At 39.4% G+C, this 19,654-nt stretch overlaps 2 protein-coding genes and 1 long non-coding RNA gene across 4 annotated transcripts in view; 1 reads left to right on the top strand and 2 right to left on the bottom strand.

Moving 5' to 3' along the window:
- Positions 1–18,839, bottom strand: LOC117958867. Its single transcript, XR_004659807.1, has 3 exons — positions 18,825–18,839; positions 12,695–12,700; positions 1–231 (listed from the first exon to the last, which is right to left on the bottom strand). It is a non-coding gene; the product is annotated as an uncharacterized LOC117958867 (long non-coding RNA).
- On the bottom strand, positions 3,685–10,883 carry naif1 (nuclear apoptosis inducing factor 1). The gene is made up of 3 exons (XM_034895539.1): positions 10,289–10,883; positions 8,991–9,038; positions 3,685–4,915 (listed from the first exon to the last, which is right to left on the bottom strand). Exons 1-3 carry the CDS (start codon positions 10,731–10,733, stop codon positions 4,362–4,364), a joined length of 1,047 nt encoding a protein of 348 aa, XP_034751430.1. The 5' UTR covers positions 10,734–10,883; the 3' UTR covers positions 3,685–4,361.
- The window catches only part of slc25a25b (solute carrier family 25 member 25b), a 21,060-nt gene continuing 16,139 nt past the window's right edge, over positions 14,734–19,654 (top strand). The window contains exon 1 of one of the 2 annotated variants that reach the window (XM_034895517.1): positions 14,734–15,719. In XM_034895517.1, coding sequence (XP_034751408.1) covers positions 15,366–15,719 — 354 coding nt within the window. In that variant the 5' untranslated portion in view covers positions 14,734–15,365. The remainder of the gene's footprint in view (positions 15,720–19,654) is intronic. The other variant, XM_034895518.1, reaches the window with a different exon arrangement.

Genomic DNA, 19,654 nt, shown 5'->3' on the forward strand with positions numbered 1-19,654 from the left:
CTTATTGTCCCACTAGAGCACTACACTCCCACAATTCAGAGCTACTTTTGGTTCCTAGAGTCTCTAAAAGTAGAATGGGAGCCAGAGCCTTCAGCTATCAGGCTCCTCTCCTGTGGAATCAACTTCCGATCTGGGTTCGGGAGCCAGACACCATCACTGCATTTAAGAGTAAACTTAAAACTCTCCTCTTTGATAAAGCTTATAGTTAGGGAGTGAGGAGTCACAGAATTGCTTGTTACTAACCTAGCTCTGGGGAGTCATTCCCCAAAGTCCTTATGTTCTTTTTCCCCCAGTATGTTTCCTCGGAACAGGGAGGCTCCAAAATCATGTTTGCAGCTGTCGTTGTGGTCCTGCTACACTTCCTGCGGTGCCCTGCTACGTCCTGCTGCATCTTGTAACGCCCTGCAGTGCCCTGCTATGCAATGAACTACTACAAACTACTATTTCTAATCACTGTTCCATTATCTTTTATTGTGATTGTTATCGCCACTATTTATTACACCCCCAACCGGTCGTCAGACACCGCCTACCAAGAGCCTGGGTCTGTCTTCCTCAAAGGGAGTTTATCCTCGCCACTGTCGCACTGTTGCTTGCTCTGGAGGAAACTACTAGAACTGTTGGGTCCTTGTAAATTCTGGAGTGTGGTCTAGACCTCCTCTATCTGTAAAGTGTCTCGAGATAACTCTTGTTATGAATTGATACTATAAATAAAATTGAATTCAATTGTACAATATAGTGTGTTTTAGACCTACTCTATCTGTAAAGTGTCTTAAGTGGCGGTAATCTATTCGTTATTCAAAAAGGTGAACCAGACACAAATGTTGCTATGATACCCACAACAAACGATGATGATGATTTGAATTGAATATATTTACAGTATTTCATCCCTTTGTGCACTATTCACTCTGTGTGCAATAGTAACTGTTTTTAAATATTCTTTAAATTTATTAAGTATATGTATATTTTTTTGGTTCGTATATTTAAGGCCAAGCACCGACAACGTTGGTCAGTGAAGGTCCTATTAAAATTGCTATGTTCATTATTGTTTTTAACCCAAATTAATTGCACTTGAGGGGTTAAAATACTCAGCTTAATAAAATGTTCACACAAATCAAAAGTGGCAGAAATAAAATCTGACAAAACTTTTCCAGCCTGGGTGCGGCAAATTGGCTCCAAAGTCCCCTTACAAAATGTCGACAAAAGCCCTCCTGATGTTTATGTGGTAGTCCCATGTATCATGTCCAGACAAAAAAAGTCTCTTGGCTTCATCCCTTGAACCCAACAAAAGGTCAGCCATTTTCATTTTACTGTGCAAATTTTGACATTTATACCATTTCTAAGTGCTTTTTTTTACCGTAAAGTACTCTACCTTGAGATTAAATCTGACTTCTTATTGTGTTATTTGTTTTAGCATTTACTACTTACCTGTTTTTGTTAAATGGAGCCTCCCAGCATATGCTTTTCACACGCTTGTACTTGTACAACTGGTGTGACAATAAACATCTCATTTTTTTCCAGACTCTAGCCAGAGACTCTAAGAAGGCCTGATATTTATAATGGCTGCAAATGGTCAAAAACATCCAAAGATTGGACAATAAATTATTCATGGCTGATTTACTATTGCGGTTAGGGTATAGCTCCATGAGGCGTTTTTGTTATCTGGACTTGATTCATATACCTACCAAACTTCATACATCTAGGTGAAAGATACTGTGAGGGCTACTTCTTTGACATTTTGTAGGGGGGCTATACTAAAGCATGACACCCATAAAATATCAAACATGTTACCGGTTCTAATGGGTTTGCAACTTTTCACAATTCAACCCACATTCAACCCATTTAAAATTAAATGAATTAGCAAAATAATAATTAAAGCTGCAAGCAGTGATGATGATCCCGCACATCGGGGGGGCTGGCGGGACACCGGTTGATGCATCTGTTCATTTACAAGCAAGTTATAATTATAATTATAATAATAATAATAATTCATTTTATTTATGTGCGCCTTTAATGTCATTCAAAGTTACCTTACAGCAGTAAAACAGTAATTAAAAACAAGAACACAGACATCTACATAAAAACAAACTAAAATGGCAATCTCTGAGAAGGGAGAAAGGCGTGGCAAGACAGAAGAGGGTAATCTAAAAAAAGAAAACATTTTTGGATCTGTGATTTGAAGGTGTCCAGAAGTATGTGTAGGTGTACAGGACCTGTCAGGTACAGAGGTGCCAGGTTGGAGAAAGCCATAAAAGTAAGAAGGAGAATCTTAAAGTCAATGCGATATTTGATAGGGAGCCAGTGGAGTTGTTGGGAGGAGAGGAAGGGTGTGATCTATGGAGGGAGTTGTGGTAATGGTCCGGGCAGTTCTGGACCAGTTGGAGTTTATGGAGAAGTTAGAAGGTACACCAGAGAGGACAGTGTAATCTTTATGGGAGGTCATTGTCCGCCACCATTCTTGGCGGATCGACAAGCCTAACATTATTTCCTGGGTGGGATGTATGGCACTGGAAATGACTTTTTAAAGAAATGGTACCACGTCTGTCCAATATGTTGCACTGGAAAACACACTATTATATGTCGTGCTGCTGTGTATCATGTGTAGAGCACAACATGTCAATTTCACGTTGTCAAAGTTGACGTCTTGTTGTCAGTTGGTGGCGTCATGACGTTTTCAGGACTCTTATCCAGCAGGAGAGACTGGACTACGTAACATTCAAGTTACAGCAGCTCGGGCCCTTTTACTAATCCTATCAGTAATAATAGTGCCTTTGGTAACTAATGATGCCTTTGATAATCAACGTTGTTGGAGCTCAGGCCCTAATTATTTGCTACTGTCAAAAATGAATGATGAAAATTAATCAAACTTAAGTAACAGGAGTGAATTTAGGTTGCTACCGGTAGTAGCACGAATCAACCCTAGAAGAGATTCCCAGATATTTACTGTGGACATACAAGTCACTTAAAGGGTAACTTCCGTTTGTTTTATTCAACCTGACATGCTCAGGTTATTCTAAAGATGATCTAGTGTCTGACAACATTATGGAAAGGATCACTACAAAGGTTGATCTTCTTGATAAAGATAAAGATCCTTTTTTAAAACCCCAAAATTCCTATTGCCAAACCCACCAGACTCCATTTAAATAAATAGTAATTTTATTATCGTAAAACACGCTTCTTCAAAGTTGACAGAAACAAAATAAAATGATCAACATGCCGTCTTGGTTCGTCTACAATCACCACTCTGGTTTGGTTGAATATTGGATGTGATTGCTCTATCCATGCTAAAAGTATTGTTTATTTAAATGGAGGCTGGTGGCAATAGTGATTTCTGCTTCTGCTCTCCGTTTCCAGTTAAACCAAAAGTATCTTAGTATTTTACAAAAACGTATATCTATGTAGGGAACCGTTACATAATGTTGTCACACAATAATCTGAGCCTGTCAGTGGCAAAAACAACACTTTTAGTGGACGGACATTGATGATGCACATTTACCTAATAGGGTCATATTGCAGCCTGGTTTGCTGCAGCAAGTGTTCAGGCTCAATATTGGACCAAGATTCTTAAAAGATTCTTAAAAGATTCTTGCTCACATTAGTCACTTAGACATTAATGCATGGTGTAATAGGTTCCAGTGCGAAAAGGAAATAAAACATCCCTTTAACAAAGTATATGACTGTAAAGTAAAAAACTATTCCACATAACACACATATTTTATCTTAATTTAAGATGCTTTAAAACAACACTGCTGCTGCGCCACCAGTGGTGAAGCTGGCACACACTGACCTCTTCTGGTTGATTAATAGTGATGCACCCTGTATGGAAAACAGGCCGATGGGGCTTCAGGTTTTATTAAATTCTGAACACATGGTGCACACTAACTGTAGAACCCAGCTGATTCTGGTCTTATAATTAGTTTTCATTCAGGGTAAACTGCAGGACAACTTGAAGAAACTAAGATTTAATTGTTTAGCCCACATCAGGGTGATGACTACTTGCATCTTTGCATTAAAAACATATTTTCAATATCAAATCCAATGTATTAAATAACATAAATTCATTGCTAATTAATGACAGACGGTAAAAAGTAAAAATAATGTTAAACATAACCTTCTCACTGCTTCTGTGACTGTTTTTCCAAATCATTAAACATAAGAAGAATTATGTACATGCTCACACCAAGGCAACTTAAAAAGAAAAAAGCATTTCATTGTTCTCTGAAGCTTGTGTGCAAGGACTCCTCTATGTACATTGCAGACAGGAGGCAGTACACACACGCACACGCGTACACACACATGCGCACACACGCACATACACACACACACACACACACAAACACACACAAACACACACACAAACAGCACTAATGTGTTTCCTCAGCTTGCTGTGGAGGACAGGGAGGTGTTTTGGGCCTGCTCTGCTCCTCTGTTCCTGCCCCATCAGCTATTGCTGCTGCTGCTGCTGCTGAGCTGCTGGGGTTTGTGACCTCATTCCCACTCTGCAGGAATTTTCGCAGGTCTTTGAGAGCAGGCCTGAGCATCTGCACTAATGCTAGCAGGGCAGCCTGGGTACCTTCCAAGGCCTGGGCCTGTCTTTCCTGGGCAAATGCCTGAGCCTCCTGGGAGCGCCGCATCATCTGCAGGAGCTCGTTCTGGCCCTCCAGGTGCTGGGCTATCTGTCGGATGTGGACGTTGGTGACTCTCTGCTCCTGCAGCAGGCGGGCTGAGTTGAGGGCAATGCGGCTCTTCAGCTCCTGAGGTTTGGCCTGACCCTGGGGAGGAGGTGGGGAAGCTGAGGATGAGGCCAGCATCTCCACTGGAGCCTCAACGGCTGCTACAGTGGGAGTGGAGTCACTCACAGTGGTGGTGCAGTACTCCACTACGCCTCCATCCTCCAGGGTATGGTAAGTTGTTTCAGCTGGAAACAGAACAGAAAAACTACTTTTTAGTTGAGTTACTTTGGCTAAGGGGTCTGCAAGTTTCCAATCAAACCTTAAATCTGAAAGCAGGGTTGTGATCTACTAACCCTTATGTCACTCAAAGCACCAGTTAAAGGAGTAGCAGAAATGATGAGATCTATACCAGTAATATGGAGTCAGGACATGGTTAGCCTAAATCCACGACCTTCCGCCGTATCTCCTTCTTTTTGGCTGGACGTCTGTTACCTTACGATTTCTTTGTGTTGGAAATTTAAATTTGTATCACTTTATAAGGACTATAGTTAACTGCTCCTCAGGTTCAGAAAGCTAGATAGACTATCTGTTCAATCGTGTTCTGTTGCACTACTGCGACAATCATTGACAATCACATATTCCACCAGAACAATTTTCTTGTCAAGGCTATTTTGCAGCGGCACCGGGGCGCCGTGCGGCGCATAGCCCCAACCAAGACAACTGTAATTGGTTAAAAGACATGCCAATAAAACAGAGCATGTTTCACTCCCATCCTGGAATGCTGTGTGGACTAGCCAGACCCTCCTACGCAGTGCAGTGAAGGACAGTCTGGCAATGCAAGATTAGGACATGGTCAAAGGTGGAGCCAGGGGGATGAATTTGGGGTATCAATGGTTTGAACTGGATGGTCATTAATATGCCAGTTAATTTATTCTGATGTTATATTGTAAGCCTCATCCTTGTTGGACACACTAACTTTCTACCCAAATTTTAATCATATTATGAACTTTGTGTAAACTTGTTTTATTTTGCCAGACCATCTGGTTCTTAAAATCTGAAACAACCAATCAGAATGAATTATTGTCATTGTGAATGACAACGGGAGCAAGTGAGGTTTCACTTAGGCTTGTTCATCTTTCATGGATGGATCCAGAAAACACAAAAATCCGTAGGCCTCCAAAACAAAAACAGCTGGATGACGTGAGCTGTTCAAATGTCACCTGTTAACCAATGCGTAAGGACCGCACGCCCAAGTTGGAAATCAATGCAACCAGTTCTATTTGTCATAATGTACCGAGCACCTGGTCCATACTCTGAATTCTTATCTAAATTTGCAGAGTTTTTGTCAAATTTAGTCCTAAAAGCGGACAAAGTTCTTGTTGTAGGGGATTTTAATATTCATTTGGACGATGAGAATGATAGCCTTAGTACTGCGTTTATCTCTCTATTAGATTCTACTGTCTTCTCTCAAAGTGTTCATAAACCGACTCACCGATTTAACCACACCCTCAATCTTGTTATGGTGTATGGTGTTGAAATTGAACATTTAATAGGGTTCCCACTGAATCCCTTTTTATCTGACCACTGTTTGATTACTTTTGAGTTTATACTGCTGAATTACACGCCATTAGGCAAAAACTTCTAGACAAGATGTCTATCTGATAGTGCTGTAGCTAAATTTAAGGATGTGATACCATTAGCATTTAATTCATTACCAAGTCACAAAGTAACGAAGGACTCCTATGCTAATTTCAGTCCCTCCCAAATTGATCCTTTTGTTGATAGTGCAGCGGGCTCACTGCAAATGACACTTGACTCTGTTGCGTCTCCAAAACGAAGATAATAAAACCAAGACCGTTAGCTCCATGGTATAACACTGAAACTCGCAAATTAAAGCAAATATCGCGGAAACTTGAGAAGATTTGGCATCCCACCAAACTGGAAAATTCTCGTTCAATTTGGCAAGATAGTCTTAAAACGTATAGGAAGGCCCTCCGTTATGCCAGAGCAGCGTACTACTCGTCCTTAATAGAGGAAAATAGGAACAACCCCAGGTTTCTTTTCAGCACTGTAGCCAGTCTAACGGAAGGTCACAGCTCTACTGAGCCAAGTACTCCCGTAGCTCTTAGAAGGTAACAACTTTATGAGATTCTTTAATGATAAATTATAACTATTAGAATTAAAATTCACCAAGACCTGCCTTTAACTGGCACTGACTTATCTCTCAACTCAGGGACCAGCTGTAAAACCAGATATATGTTTAGACTGCTTTGCTTCACTTAGTCTTTATCAATGTAATTCAATTATTTCCTCATCTAAACCATCAACCTGCCTCTTGGATCCCATCCCGACTAGGCTACTAAAAGAAGTTTTACCCTTAGTCAACACTTCTCTACCAAGATATATAAGATATACCTAGATATAACCAATCTGTCTTTATTAACAGCAATTTAAAGTAGCTGTAATTAAACCTCTTCTGAAAAAAGCCCAACCTTGATCCAGATGTTTTAGCCAACTATAGACCTATATCCAACCTTCCATTTCTCTCTAAGATTCTTGAGAAAGCAGTCGCCAAACAGCTGTTTGACTTTCTGCATAGCAACAGCTTGTTTGAGGATTTTCAGTCAGGATTTAGAGTTAATCATAGCACAGAGACAGCACTTGTGAAAATTCTAAATGACCTCCTAATTGCATCAGACAAAGGACTTATCTCTGTACTGGTGTTATTAGATCTTAGTGCTGCATTTGATACTATTGACCGTCATATCCTATTACAGAGACTGGAACATTTAATTGGCATTAAAGGAACTGCTCTAAGCTGGTTTAAGTCTTATTTATCAGATCGATCTCAGTTTGTACATGTTAACGATGAATCTTCCATGCACGCCAAAGTTAGTCATGGAGTCCCACAAGGATCTGTGCTCGGTCCAATCCTGTTCACTTTATGTATGTACTTTAGGCAATATTACCAGGAAACACTCCATACACTTTCATTGTTAGGCAGGTGATACTCAATTATATCTATTGATCAAGCCGGATGAAACTAATCAGTTAACTAAACTTCAAATGTGCCTTCAGGATATTAAAACCTGGATGACCTGAAATTTTGACTCCAATGACTAACTCATACAAAACTGAAGTTATTGCTCTGGGATCCAAGCACCTCCGTGACGCATTATCTGGATGGCATCACCCTGGCCTCCAGCATGACTGTGAGGAATCTTGGAGTTATGCTGGATCAGGACATGTCCTTTAATTCCCACATAAAGCAAATTTCAAGGACTGCCTTTTTTTCACCTACGTTATATTGCAACAATCAGGAATATCCTGTCTAAAATGAGGCACCATCTTATCTAAATTAGCTCATAGTACTTTACTACCCCACCAGAGCACTGCGCTCCCAGAATGCAGGGTTACTTGTGGTTCGTAGAGTCTCTAAAAGTAGAATGGGAGCCAGAGCGTTCAGCTATAAGGGTTCTCTCCTGTGGAACCAGGTTCCGGTATGGGTTCAGAAGGCAGACACCATCTCAACTTTTAAGAGTAGGCTTAAGAATTTCCTCTTTGATAAAGCTTATAGTTAGGGCTGGCCCAGGAACGTCCTGAACTATCCCTTAGTTACGCCGCTATGGGCCGGGACTGCTGGGGGACTTCTCATGATGCACTGAGCACCTCTTTCTTCCTCCTTCTATGCAACCTCATTCCATTAAATGCATGTTACTAACTCAACTTCTTCCCTTTCCGGAGTCTTGTGCTCTCTCGCCCCCCTCTCCTCTCTCCTCCTATTGCTTCCTTGGTGGGAACTGTTGGGTTTCTGTAAATAACGTCGCAGAGTACAGTCTAGACCTGCTCTTTAATGAAAAACGCAAAGAGATAACTGTTGTTGTAATTTAGCACTATGTAAATAAATTTGAATTGAATTGAATGTGAGTTAGCTTTGCAGTTTCAAAAAGGCACAAAAAAATTGCAGAAATTGTTAAATTTGTCTGGACACACCCCTGCGCAAAAATCTTGCATAGTCAGTATAACTGAGTATTATGTTCTATGTCACGAGATTTCTTACTTCACCAGAAAAATAGAACAATATCTTATCTAACTTTGCTTAATGAGCTTATGTTCCTTAGGTATCTAGTATCTGCTATCAAGGTTTATGATGATTAAACATTTTAGTTAATAATCAATTCCATGAAGGAAGACCTTTCTTTGTACCATGTGGAAAGATGTGTCCAATTCACTGAGAAATGTACTAACTGATCTGCATGTGTCAGGTATATAATATTATGCAGGTATGGAGAGATATTGCAGAAGAAATTAAAAACTTACTGAGTGGCTTTGCTTCATCACAGTCTGTACCTGAGCCGGATGGAAGCGCTGTAAAATATGCAGACAGAGGATGAGGCTTAAAAACACAGGAAAATACAACCAACAATCGAAGAAAAAGAAGACAATCTAAAACATTAAAAAAATAAAATTCACTTGTTAGACTAAAACTTGCACTTTAATATGTTTCTCCTTAAACTACTACATTACTCAAGTGCCATTTAAAATTACTTCTTTAATTAGTTTTGGGTTTTTAAAGATAAGAAGGATAAAAAGGAATTTCAGTGACTTGATTGAAGTTATTTTTGGAACCTTTAGTCATTTACAAACTGTCAACGTGTGGACCCTGTGACATGGATCACATGTAGCAAACGTTTCAGTACTACACCATCTTCAGGTGTTGCATCCTGGGAAGCCATCTTTTGTAGAAGGTGACTGTTTTGTGTACACCAATCAGGTATTAGTGCATAACATTGATTCACATATCCATTTCTATAGATAGAGCTTAAACTTCAATACAACCCCTCTATAGTAACCACAGTAATATATACAGTATATTTACACAGTATGCCAGAGCAATCTATAGTACATGGATGTCGATTTCTATATGTAATGAATCCACACAACAAATGATTCGTATTCAGGCATATTTCCAAAACCTGCTGGTACCTCATCCATTAATAGATAAAAATATCAAAATAAACACACCAAGAGTCCTCACAAAAGAAATCATCGAAGGCCAATAACACCATAGCCTACTTTACTTTACTTTGTGTTAAATCACATGAAATGTATAGAAAAATTGAAAAAGTCAACATCATAAACACTGTTTACAAGACTCCACACCATCATACAAGACTCTGCTGTAAAGGAAAACCTTGACATCATTTTAGGGATGCATATCACATCTAGTTGTATCACATCTGCAACAGAGGTGCAGACCTTATTTTAACTTTATTACCAAGTCTGTTTTCAGTGGTTTAAATAAACAATAGAAATATATCAGATCCTGTGTAATAATGAATCAAAAGTTCACCATAATCCAATAGGCCTACTTGTCTTTTGTGAAGCCCTTACACAGCAGACAAGAGTCGGTTTGCGTGTTGTCTTGGTCGGACAATGAGAGGAAGGCTGGCTTTTGTGGTTCCACAACTGGCTATATATTTTAGTTTCCAATTATATTTAATCTTCCATAACACATATTCAGTTTTTCACATGCAGTGTGTCTCGGCCTCTCAGTTCTCTTTCTGGATGAGCTCTGAAGATGAGCATGCTCAGAGTGAAAACTTTTGTCAACTTACTGTCTGCTAGTGTGACGGTGGTGGCAGTGTTCACTGTAACAGGTAAAGTTATCTCAGCATCCGAGTCTCCTGCAGGTAAGCTGATGATGGTGGCCTCCCCCAGGAGGTTACAGATCCTCTGCTGCATAGCGGTGAGGATGACGGGAACTGGAGTGCAGTCAGCGGAGATTCCCTCCATAGCAGCCCGTGCCTGGGCCACTTTCCGCCGGACCTCCGTCTTCATGTCAGACCACTTCTTTTTCACCTCGGGCAACTCTCTGGGACAGGTGGTGACAGCGTTCACCTTTTTCAGAATATCCACCCACGCGTTATTCTTTGCCATGTGGGTGACTCCAGCATTGAAGTGGTTAACTAGTGTGTGCTTTTGTTTCTCTATTTCTTCCACAATAATTTCCACCTCTCTCTCCGAGAAATTCATTTTTCTTTTTTTCGCGACCGATGCCATAATTGCAGAAACTGCTCTTTTTGGAGAGGTAATTGTGCGTATTGTACGCACAAATAGTAGGATTCACTCAATTAATGTGCGCAACGTAATGGCTTCCAGAATCGGCTTCTTCTTCTTCCTACTAACAACGCTTACGTTGGCTGGGCGAATAACCCCCGCCCACTGACACCCTATTGGTCGGATATCTCACTGTCATGCTTTATTCTCTGTAACTATTGGTTTAATCAAACGCCAATATTCAACCAGCCAAATAAACGATCTTATTCAAAATTCTAACCATAATCTCACTTTATATTACAGTCGTAGTTGGTAAATATGAGTTTTTCCCCCCTATTGTTTCATTTTAATATTTCAATAACAACAGTAGACAGGATTTGCAGGAAATTGCTATAACAAGCAACAGTAAACAGGAATATAGATATAGATAGATAGATAGATAGATAGATAGATAGATGGATATACAAAAAAGACACTTTGCATGTGCCATATAAAAATTGCATTCTGTCAAGTGTGTGTGTGTGTGTGTGTGTGTGTGTGTGTGTGTGTGTGTGTGTGTGTGTGTGTGTGCGTGTGTGTGTGTGTGTGTGTGTGTGCGTGATGTATTACCCTCTATAAACACAATCTTAAGACATTTCTCCATTCCATTTTTTTTGTAAAAAACTATTAGTTGAAAAACATAAACTCAACCAATAAAGGTTTCAAAAGCGAAAACATTTTTCGTAACCTTTGCAAATTCACATACAGAAGTTACCTAAGATTGAATACATTTTAAAAAATAGTCAAGAACACAAGTGAACACTTTTCACCCCTAAATTTTTCCAAATATTGGAGATATATTTCCAGTGTCCACAGCCACAGTGACAGAAATGTCCATACTAAGCGCTATGTGAACACAGTGCACGAGTGCTCACAGTGCTCTGAGACACCACAATATTGCAATAAGGGCAACCGGCCCGATTGGTTCATTTACAATTTAGCATACTTAAACAGTTGCACATTTTGTTTTCCCATCTTGTATATATTTAAATATTTGTTCTTATATTCTTATATTTTGTTACTATTATTATTATTATTTCATGTATATTGTATGTATGTATATTTTGTGTGCTGCTGTAACACTGTAATTTCCCTTTATTTTTGGGATCAATAAATATCTATCTATCTATCTATCTATCTATCCATCTATCTGTCTATTCATACTGGACCTTTGTTGTTGAAAACATTACTTAGGACTTAGGTGGCCAGTCGCCATTTGGGGTTTTCCCTGAGGAAGCCAAAATATCAAAGCTAAAAGAAGATTCTGTGGGTTAGGGATCTGTTGCAGCTCTCCAAACTAGAAAAGATGTAGCACATTAAACAGTTGCCCTTCTTCTAATGTGTAGACAATACGCTGTTATCACCAATTTCACATAATAATAGATGCATAACACAATGCAGACTTAAAACAAACATACCCAAACCTTGTCCCAGCTGATACATCATAGCTAATTCACAATATACAGTAAATCAGTACTTCATCACCATCAATCACTAAATCAAGGGAATTTTTTAATGTTTTTTTGTATCTGTTTTTGTTCACTTTGCCTTTTTTCCCCCCTCTGTAATATTGATGAAATTTTCAGACAATATATCTCTCATTGTCTCTATGTTTGTACCATTTTATATGTCTATGCATTAAACATAAAAAAAGAAATATCCATACAGGCATCGTCACATATCACAGATGTACAATGACTATAATTGGAGTTCGAATAACCTGTACATTTTTGGGAGCTTTTACAACAATCCAAAACAGCAAGTAGCCTATAAAGTCTGGATCAACTTGCTTTTTGGAATTTTACATGCTTGAACAGCGTAACAGTTATTATAGTAAATGTGTAAGGAATCATGTAGAGTGAGCCTATCATTATTGTAAATTAGAACTCCAGCAGATGGTGATGGCCAAATGAAGCTTTGTAAACCAGTGTCTTTATTTCCTGAGCCCACTAGGTGGCGCTCTTTGCATTAAGGCCCAAGGCAATGCAATTCAGCATATTCTCAACCAATTGTTGAACTGAGAGTGCCATCTAGTGGACTCAGAAAATAAAGACACTGGTTCACAAAGCTTCATTCGGCCATCACCACCAACAGGGGGATGCAGTGTGATCTGGAATCACCCTGAAGAGGTTTAACTCAAAATATTCATTTAAAAAGGATTTTATTGAATGGTCTTCCAGAGTCTATGATCAGAATTCAGTCCATGGCAACGGTCTGTTATACTTAGCAACGGTCTGTTACACAGAAATAGTTTCGATTAGATTAATGACTTTCACATAAACTTTTCAAAAACTCTCCAAAAAGAAGTCAATTTCTATAGCAGTCTTTTTGAAAATTACCCCACTTCTCACTTGTGAACATTTTCTTAACATTCACAGTTTTAAGTCTTCCTCAATACAGCATGATGTTCATCATCATACACATCATATGGCTGGAGATACTGCTTAATCGCAAGCTCTGAGTCACTTCCTCTTTTCTCTTGAGGCATCGACAACACAGCTGACAGGCTCTCCCTGTCACGTGCTAGAAAGAGCTTTTAAGGTTTTAAAGACCACATCAAAATATTCACTCAGACATTCTGGCTCTCCTTCGGATGCCATCAAGCAGGATCTCTGGTTGGAATCACTCCTTCACTGACCAATCAGCATTCATTAGCCGAATGCTAGCGTGTTATGGGTAACAACGACTCAGCGTGTAAGAAATCGAAAGGACATAAGTACTTGTTCATTCAACTTTCAATCTAAACTATGTTGAACTTGCAAAAACTACAATCAAATCTGAGATTTCTCAACATCAATCGGGAGAAAGAGACAAATTTAGCCATCCAGCTCCATAGACTATCATTCGTTTTGCACTTGCCTGCGATCACCCTCAGTGGAACTCTGGTGGAACTGCAACCATATTCGGAACAATGGGGCTTAAAGGGGAGTGAAAAGGCTTTCTTTCTTTTCTTTGTAGAGGCTTTGAAATGCCATCTATTGCACTGTAGGCTACATCAAAATAGACGTGAACTTGTTTTTGGATGTTCTCCATGTTTTTGTCTTGAAGTAACTCTTTCACTGTGTGTTTCACTTTATCAAAGTTCAGTGAAAAATGTCGGTTGCCTATATATGCCAAAATGTCTTGTCCAGCCTTATGCCAACCAAGCTAGCTACTGCTAGGGTTAGCTTGTGACTTAAAGGGAAGTTTGCCAATCTTATGTGTACTGCAATATATGTTTGTTTGTTTAGTTTAGTTTTGCTGCTTAAAGGTCCAATATGTAATAATGACAACTTGTGTTTACAATGGTTACTGCAGTTCAATTCAAAATACTGAAAAGAGTTGTTCCCCCCGGCCCCTCCTTCCCAGCGTTGAAGTTCACAGTAGTTGCCAGGTGTTAAGAACACTAAATCCAATGTCACACAATGTCACTGAACAACAGTTCTGGTAGTTCCCTCTAGAGCAAGCCATAGTGGGACAGTACCGAGGAAAAACTCCCTTTCAGAGAAAAGAAAAGAAACCTGGGAGAGACCCAGGCTCTTGTTTGGGCAGTGTCTGACTGCCAGTTGGGGTTGAATGAGGAGTGGCAATAACAGTCACAAAAAATAGTAGTTTGTAGTTCATGGCATAGCAGGGCACTTTGCTGTAAGTAAATACAGTAAATATATTACATATTGCACCTTTAAATGTCCCACAAGATATTAGCTGCAGTGACATGAGTTTTTATTTTTAGAATTATTTTTAATATCATTATTATATTAAACTTTAAAGCCACATATCATTACTATTTATACTAGATAAGGTATTTTTGTATGAACACTTATTAATTCGCGACATCCTTGGGGGTCCCGACCCTCAGGTTGAGAACCACTGATCCATGAGGCGAAGTCATGACCCGCCCCACTTTGCCTCTGATTGGCTAGTACTCGTTGCCTTCGTTGGTTGGATTGGTTAAAGCAGAGTAAGATTGGTTAAGGTTAAGAGCCGTGAGCAAGCGATCCAGAGTACGCCAATCAGAGGCCGAGTAGGGCGGGACATGCCTTTGCCATCCTATGAAATAAATTATCGCTTCCCGGAGCCAAATGTGTTTTCCTTTTCCGTCGGCAAGTTAACAGGACTTAAATAGGGTATAAGAAGAAAGATCTTGTTTACATTACTCTTTATTACACTAACCGTATTTTTATTATGTGCGATACACGAGCTCCGTATAATCTCTAACGTAACAGATGGTAAAGGGCGCTGACAGCTCAGGATCCTCATCTTATCATCACGTCTCGTTTAACCGGCATCTTTAGTTAGCGGTACGTTGAACATGTCTGTGGTTGGAAACGCTAGCTACCTGCGCTAATTTTTTTAGTGAGTTTATAGAGAAGAACCATTTTCCTCTCAGGTCAACTCCTCGATTGTTTTCGCGGTGAAAAGTCGAGTTTGTAAGCTAACCGGCTTCTGGTAGCTTTTCCTTTCAGTGCCGGGCAGGGCTGAAATGGAGGGACATGTGACGTGGTAGTGAGGGCTCGAGCTATAACTGGCCTAAAGTGCTCTTTAAAGTTCTCAACCGGTTGAACTGTAGCAAGTAACGTAGAGTATCAAACTATTCAGGAGACGGATAGTCTCGTGATGCACCAGCAGGGTTCGGTGATGCCCTCCATGCTCAGTGATGGATTCTGCCAGTGCCAATCCGACGAAACTCACCGAGGAGTCGAGCCGGGTGGCGGAGGCGGGCACGCCGAAGACCCCTCCTCAGGTCCCCCATCTAAATCAGTCCCCCAACAGCCCGTGGTTGGTGACTGGAACTCGGACCCCGGTCAATCAGCTCATCCATGTGACATATGTGGAGGACCTGAGCAGGAGCACAGACTGAAAGTGTTGTTCCAAGTCCTGGATGTGAACGGTGATGGAGGAATTTGTGTCAACGACCTCACAATTGGGCTGAAGAAATTAGGAGTACATCGGACTGAACATGAGCTCATGGTAAGTGGACATATTTGAGCTATATTATATGAGGTGTTTTTGTATTTTTGTATACTATATGAATGTTTCCTGTCTTGTGTTGCTGTCTATATTTTTGACTTAGTGTTTCCATGTAACGTTAGATGAAATAAAAATAATTAATTCCCCATCATTATGTCAGAAACAAACATGCCGGGAGAGAGACCAAATAGCTAGTTAGTCAGCAGAGATAGAAAGGAACAATGACAAGACAATAAGGAAAACAACACAACAGCAGGGAAAGTGCCCAAACTGGAACAAACCGTGCTAGAAATGGACAAATCATCTGCAGTTTAACAAAACGCAGTTGACATATTTTTGGTAAAATTAAAACCAGTTAGTGAATCATTTTTTTACTTTGTGTGTGTACATGTAAGTTATACAGCAAACAATAATTTGTATGCCAAAAGACGTCTAGACTTTTAATTGCAACTACGAATGATAGCAAAATGAAAAGATCTTTGGATCTATAGCTTTTATTTCAACGACATAAGTGACCGTAATTTAATCAACATTTGAAGACGAAATTTAAAATGTTGGGTACATCTTAATTACCTAAAAAAGGTGGGCATCCTAGTGCATCCAATGTGAAATGTTAATGTGGAGCCCTGAGCAAAATCTGGTCACAGGCTTTTGATGAAGTTGTTAGAATTAGGTTTTTATTGGGTCACTAGTCTTTTATTTTACGGGTATTCCTGCTGAAAGGTTTATGCATGTCTGATTAAATACACATCATGCAGCAATTTTAGTAACCACCAGTGTTAGGGCAAGTTACTTCCAAAATGTAATAACTCATATATTACAAGTTATTGTCATTTAAGAGGCATTAGTTATATTACAATATTACTGTCTTTGCATTGTAATGCATTACTTTGAGTTACTTTTACCAAAATAACATTGGAAGTTTGACTTGGCAGCTAGTTTGTGAATTTCACCACCGGATCAATAAAGTCTCCGGTTTATTTCAATTCAATTCAATTTTATTTATAGTGTCAATTCACAATAAGAGTTATCTTGAGACACTTTACAGATAGAGCAGGTCAAGACCATACTCCAGAATTTACAATGACCCAACAGTTCTAGTAGTTTCCTCCAGAGCAAGCAACAGTGCAACAGTGGCAAGGAAAAAACTTCCTTTTAGGCAGAAACCTGGGAGAGACCCAGGCTCTTGATAGGCGGTGTCTGACGACCGTTTGGGGTTAGAATGAAGAGTGGCAATAATAGTGGCAATTATAAAAAATAGAAAAAATAGTAGTTTGTAGCAGTTCTTTGTAGTAGATATTGATCCACTTTAATATATTATAGATTATTCATAATATTCTTTATCATTAATATGAATATGCAACGTAACTAAATATATAAAAAATAAATAAGCAAAATGTACAATAGGCAAGTAGGATAAAAGGAAAATACTAATTTAAAAGTACTGTATAGTTGTACTGAAGTACGGCATTGTTTTAAAATGTTTGTTTAAAGCATGTAGTTTAATTTAAAGTACTCTAAAGGAAGTGATCAATTATAGTGTGATTAAAACTCACTATGTACAGTACTTGATTTACAGCTGATATGTGAAAAGGTTCACAACCTTATTTAACAGTAATTTAACAGTAATTTAGTTTTACTGCGACCCGTCACAGGAAGTGCTTTTACTTTGAAGTAGTCTTCAAGGAAGTTGTCCGTAACGTACCTTTGCTAGCTTGCGCTAAGATGAACGTGAACACTAAATGCGAAACATGTCCGTCAAGCTTAGGTTGTCTACTTTGTATGACTGCAACATATTAAACAGCGTTTTTGGTTGTCTTTCAAAGCCATTCCACTCCAGGAAGAGTAACTCTCTACGGCTGATAAACATTAATTCCCGACATGTTTCTATGTGTGAGCAGCTCGGACACACTGCTGTCCACGCGGACGTACCGTCATGTCGATTTTGTCGGTTTTTGAGTTAACTGGTGATATGTGTCTCAGGCGGGGCTGCACCGCTGCAGTAAACGATTATGACAATTCCCCTCTTTTCCCATTCATTTGTCGGGGTCTTGTGAAACATTACGGTAGGAACGGGTTGCTAGAACAGTAGTTTTGGACCCGATCAGACATGTCTGACAGACAAATGAGCCGTTTTCATTACGAAAATATCACGCGTTGTCAGTGAAACGTTGAGTCTCTACTACGGTCTCTGTACTGTAAACCACGGACACCGATTTTTTTAGATTATCTCGTGACATTAAGCTATCAACAAAGACACGAGCACAAGCCTGATATTTCACCTTTCCACACCTGCACTAGCTACTATCCAAGTGGCTGTAAAATAGGAGTTTGACAGTCGTGACTCGTGTCCAAATGTGATGAATGAGCAGTAATTTGTAGTGTAGACTACCAAGAGAATGATGCACGCCTGTAGAGTTAAACATACAACACAATCAACGGGATCGAAGTGACACAAGTTAATCTGGCATAGTCGTTTCCAGACAACTGTCTCCACAAACACCTCAGAAAGTATGTTTCACTTATCTCTGTATGAAAGCATCTCAAATCAACTCGAAGTCAGATTAATAACGGAATGATGGCTACAAATATAACACTCATAACAGACAACTTTTGGAAAACAGTGCGTTTGTACTAGCCAGTTGTGAACAGGCATCAACACTACGTTGACAGTCTTGGTTCTTGCTACAGCATAACAAGTTAATTCAATGGCAGTAAACTATGAATTAAGTGTATTGACATCTATTTATACTTCAAAAAGCCTGTAAATTAAACATAAGCTACATGAGGTGTTACACTCAGCTGAATGCAGCTTGGAGACAGCTGTCTGCTGTGGCAAAAATGTGATCCGCTCAGATTAACTTCAGAGGCTATACATAGGCGATCGATCAACAATAGATTACAAATCCCACACATTTAGCAAGACATTACATGTAGATACAATGTTGTTTTCCCAGTGAAGTGTTTGTCTGCAGTCACCTCAACTATCGAATACAACAACAGTAAATAATACTCACTATTTTCCTGTGAAGAAATGTTTCGCTGTGTGTTGGTGAATTCTTAAAAAAACAGAACACTAAATGTTGCGTTAAAATGTGTTGTTACTCACGTAACTGAGATTGTAACGAGTATAATATTACCGAAATTTAATTAGTAGTGCGTTATACCACTGCGTTACAGCAAAACGGAATACATTACTATTACTGTTACTTTTGTAATGCGTTACTCCCAACACTGTTGAGCACTCCTAATAGTAACTGAGTAAGGGACTCTCCCCTGACCTCATCTGACAGACTGGACTGGAAGCAGATCAGAGTTGTGGAAATTCCTGCTTCTCTGGAAGTTTCTCTCTTTGTTTGCTGAGGATAGTCCCGTAATCCTTGATAATGGTACCTTCTACATGCCGTTTGACATTGTGGAAAAGGTCCAAACCAAAGAGGTCACAGGATTAACCCCTTATAACACTTCACGGTTCAAGCTCCTCAAAAGTTTCTACACAACTTTAAACTGTCAGGTTTATTGTATCTCAAAATAATATATTCTGTATCATTTGGACAAAGCTTTAATTTAGGCAGATTTTTTACAACAATGACTATATACTAGGAATATACACCTGCTCATTAATATATTTCTAGTTCCTTTTAACAGTAAATGATAAACTTCAGTCAATATAAAAAGCCCGCAAGTCAATAGGGTTCAGTTACTGTTTGACTAAACGTTAGAATGGGCAAGATGTTCAAGCTAACAGGAAAGCCACAAGTAGAGAAGTAACAGCTTAGTACAGCATTGGTCTCGCCGTAAACCTTTTAACACACACATAGTTGAATCTTAAAGTGTAGGCTACAGCAGCACTAAATATTGTAGAGCCTGCCTCTCTTTTTCAGCTAAAACGAGGCATGAAGACAGCATGGATCAATGGATCCATCCTGCCTTGT

The sequence above is a fragment of the Etheostoma cragini genome, chromosome 16 (genome assembly GCF_013103735.1).
Source record: "Etheostoma cragini isolate CJK2018 chromosome 16, CSU_Ecrag_1.0, whole genome shotgun sequence".
Classification (NCBI taxonomy): domain Eukaryota; kingdom Metazoa; phylum Chordata; class Actinopteri; order Perciformes; family Percidae; genus Etheostoma; species Etheostoma cragini.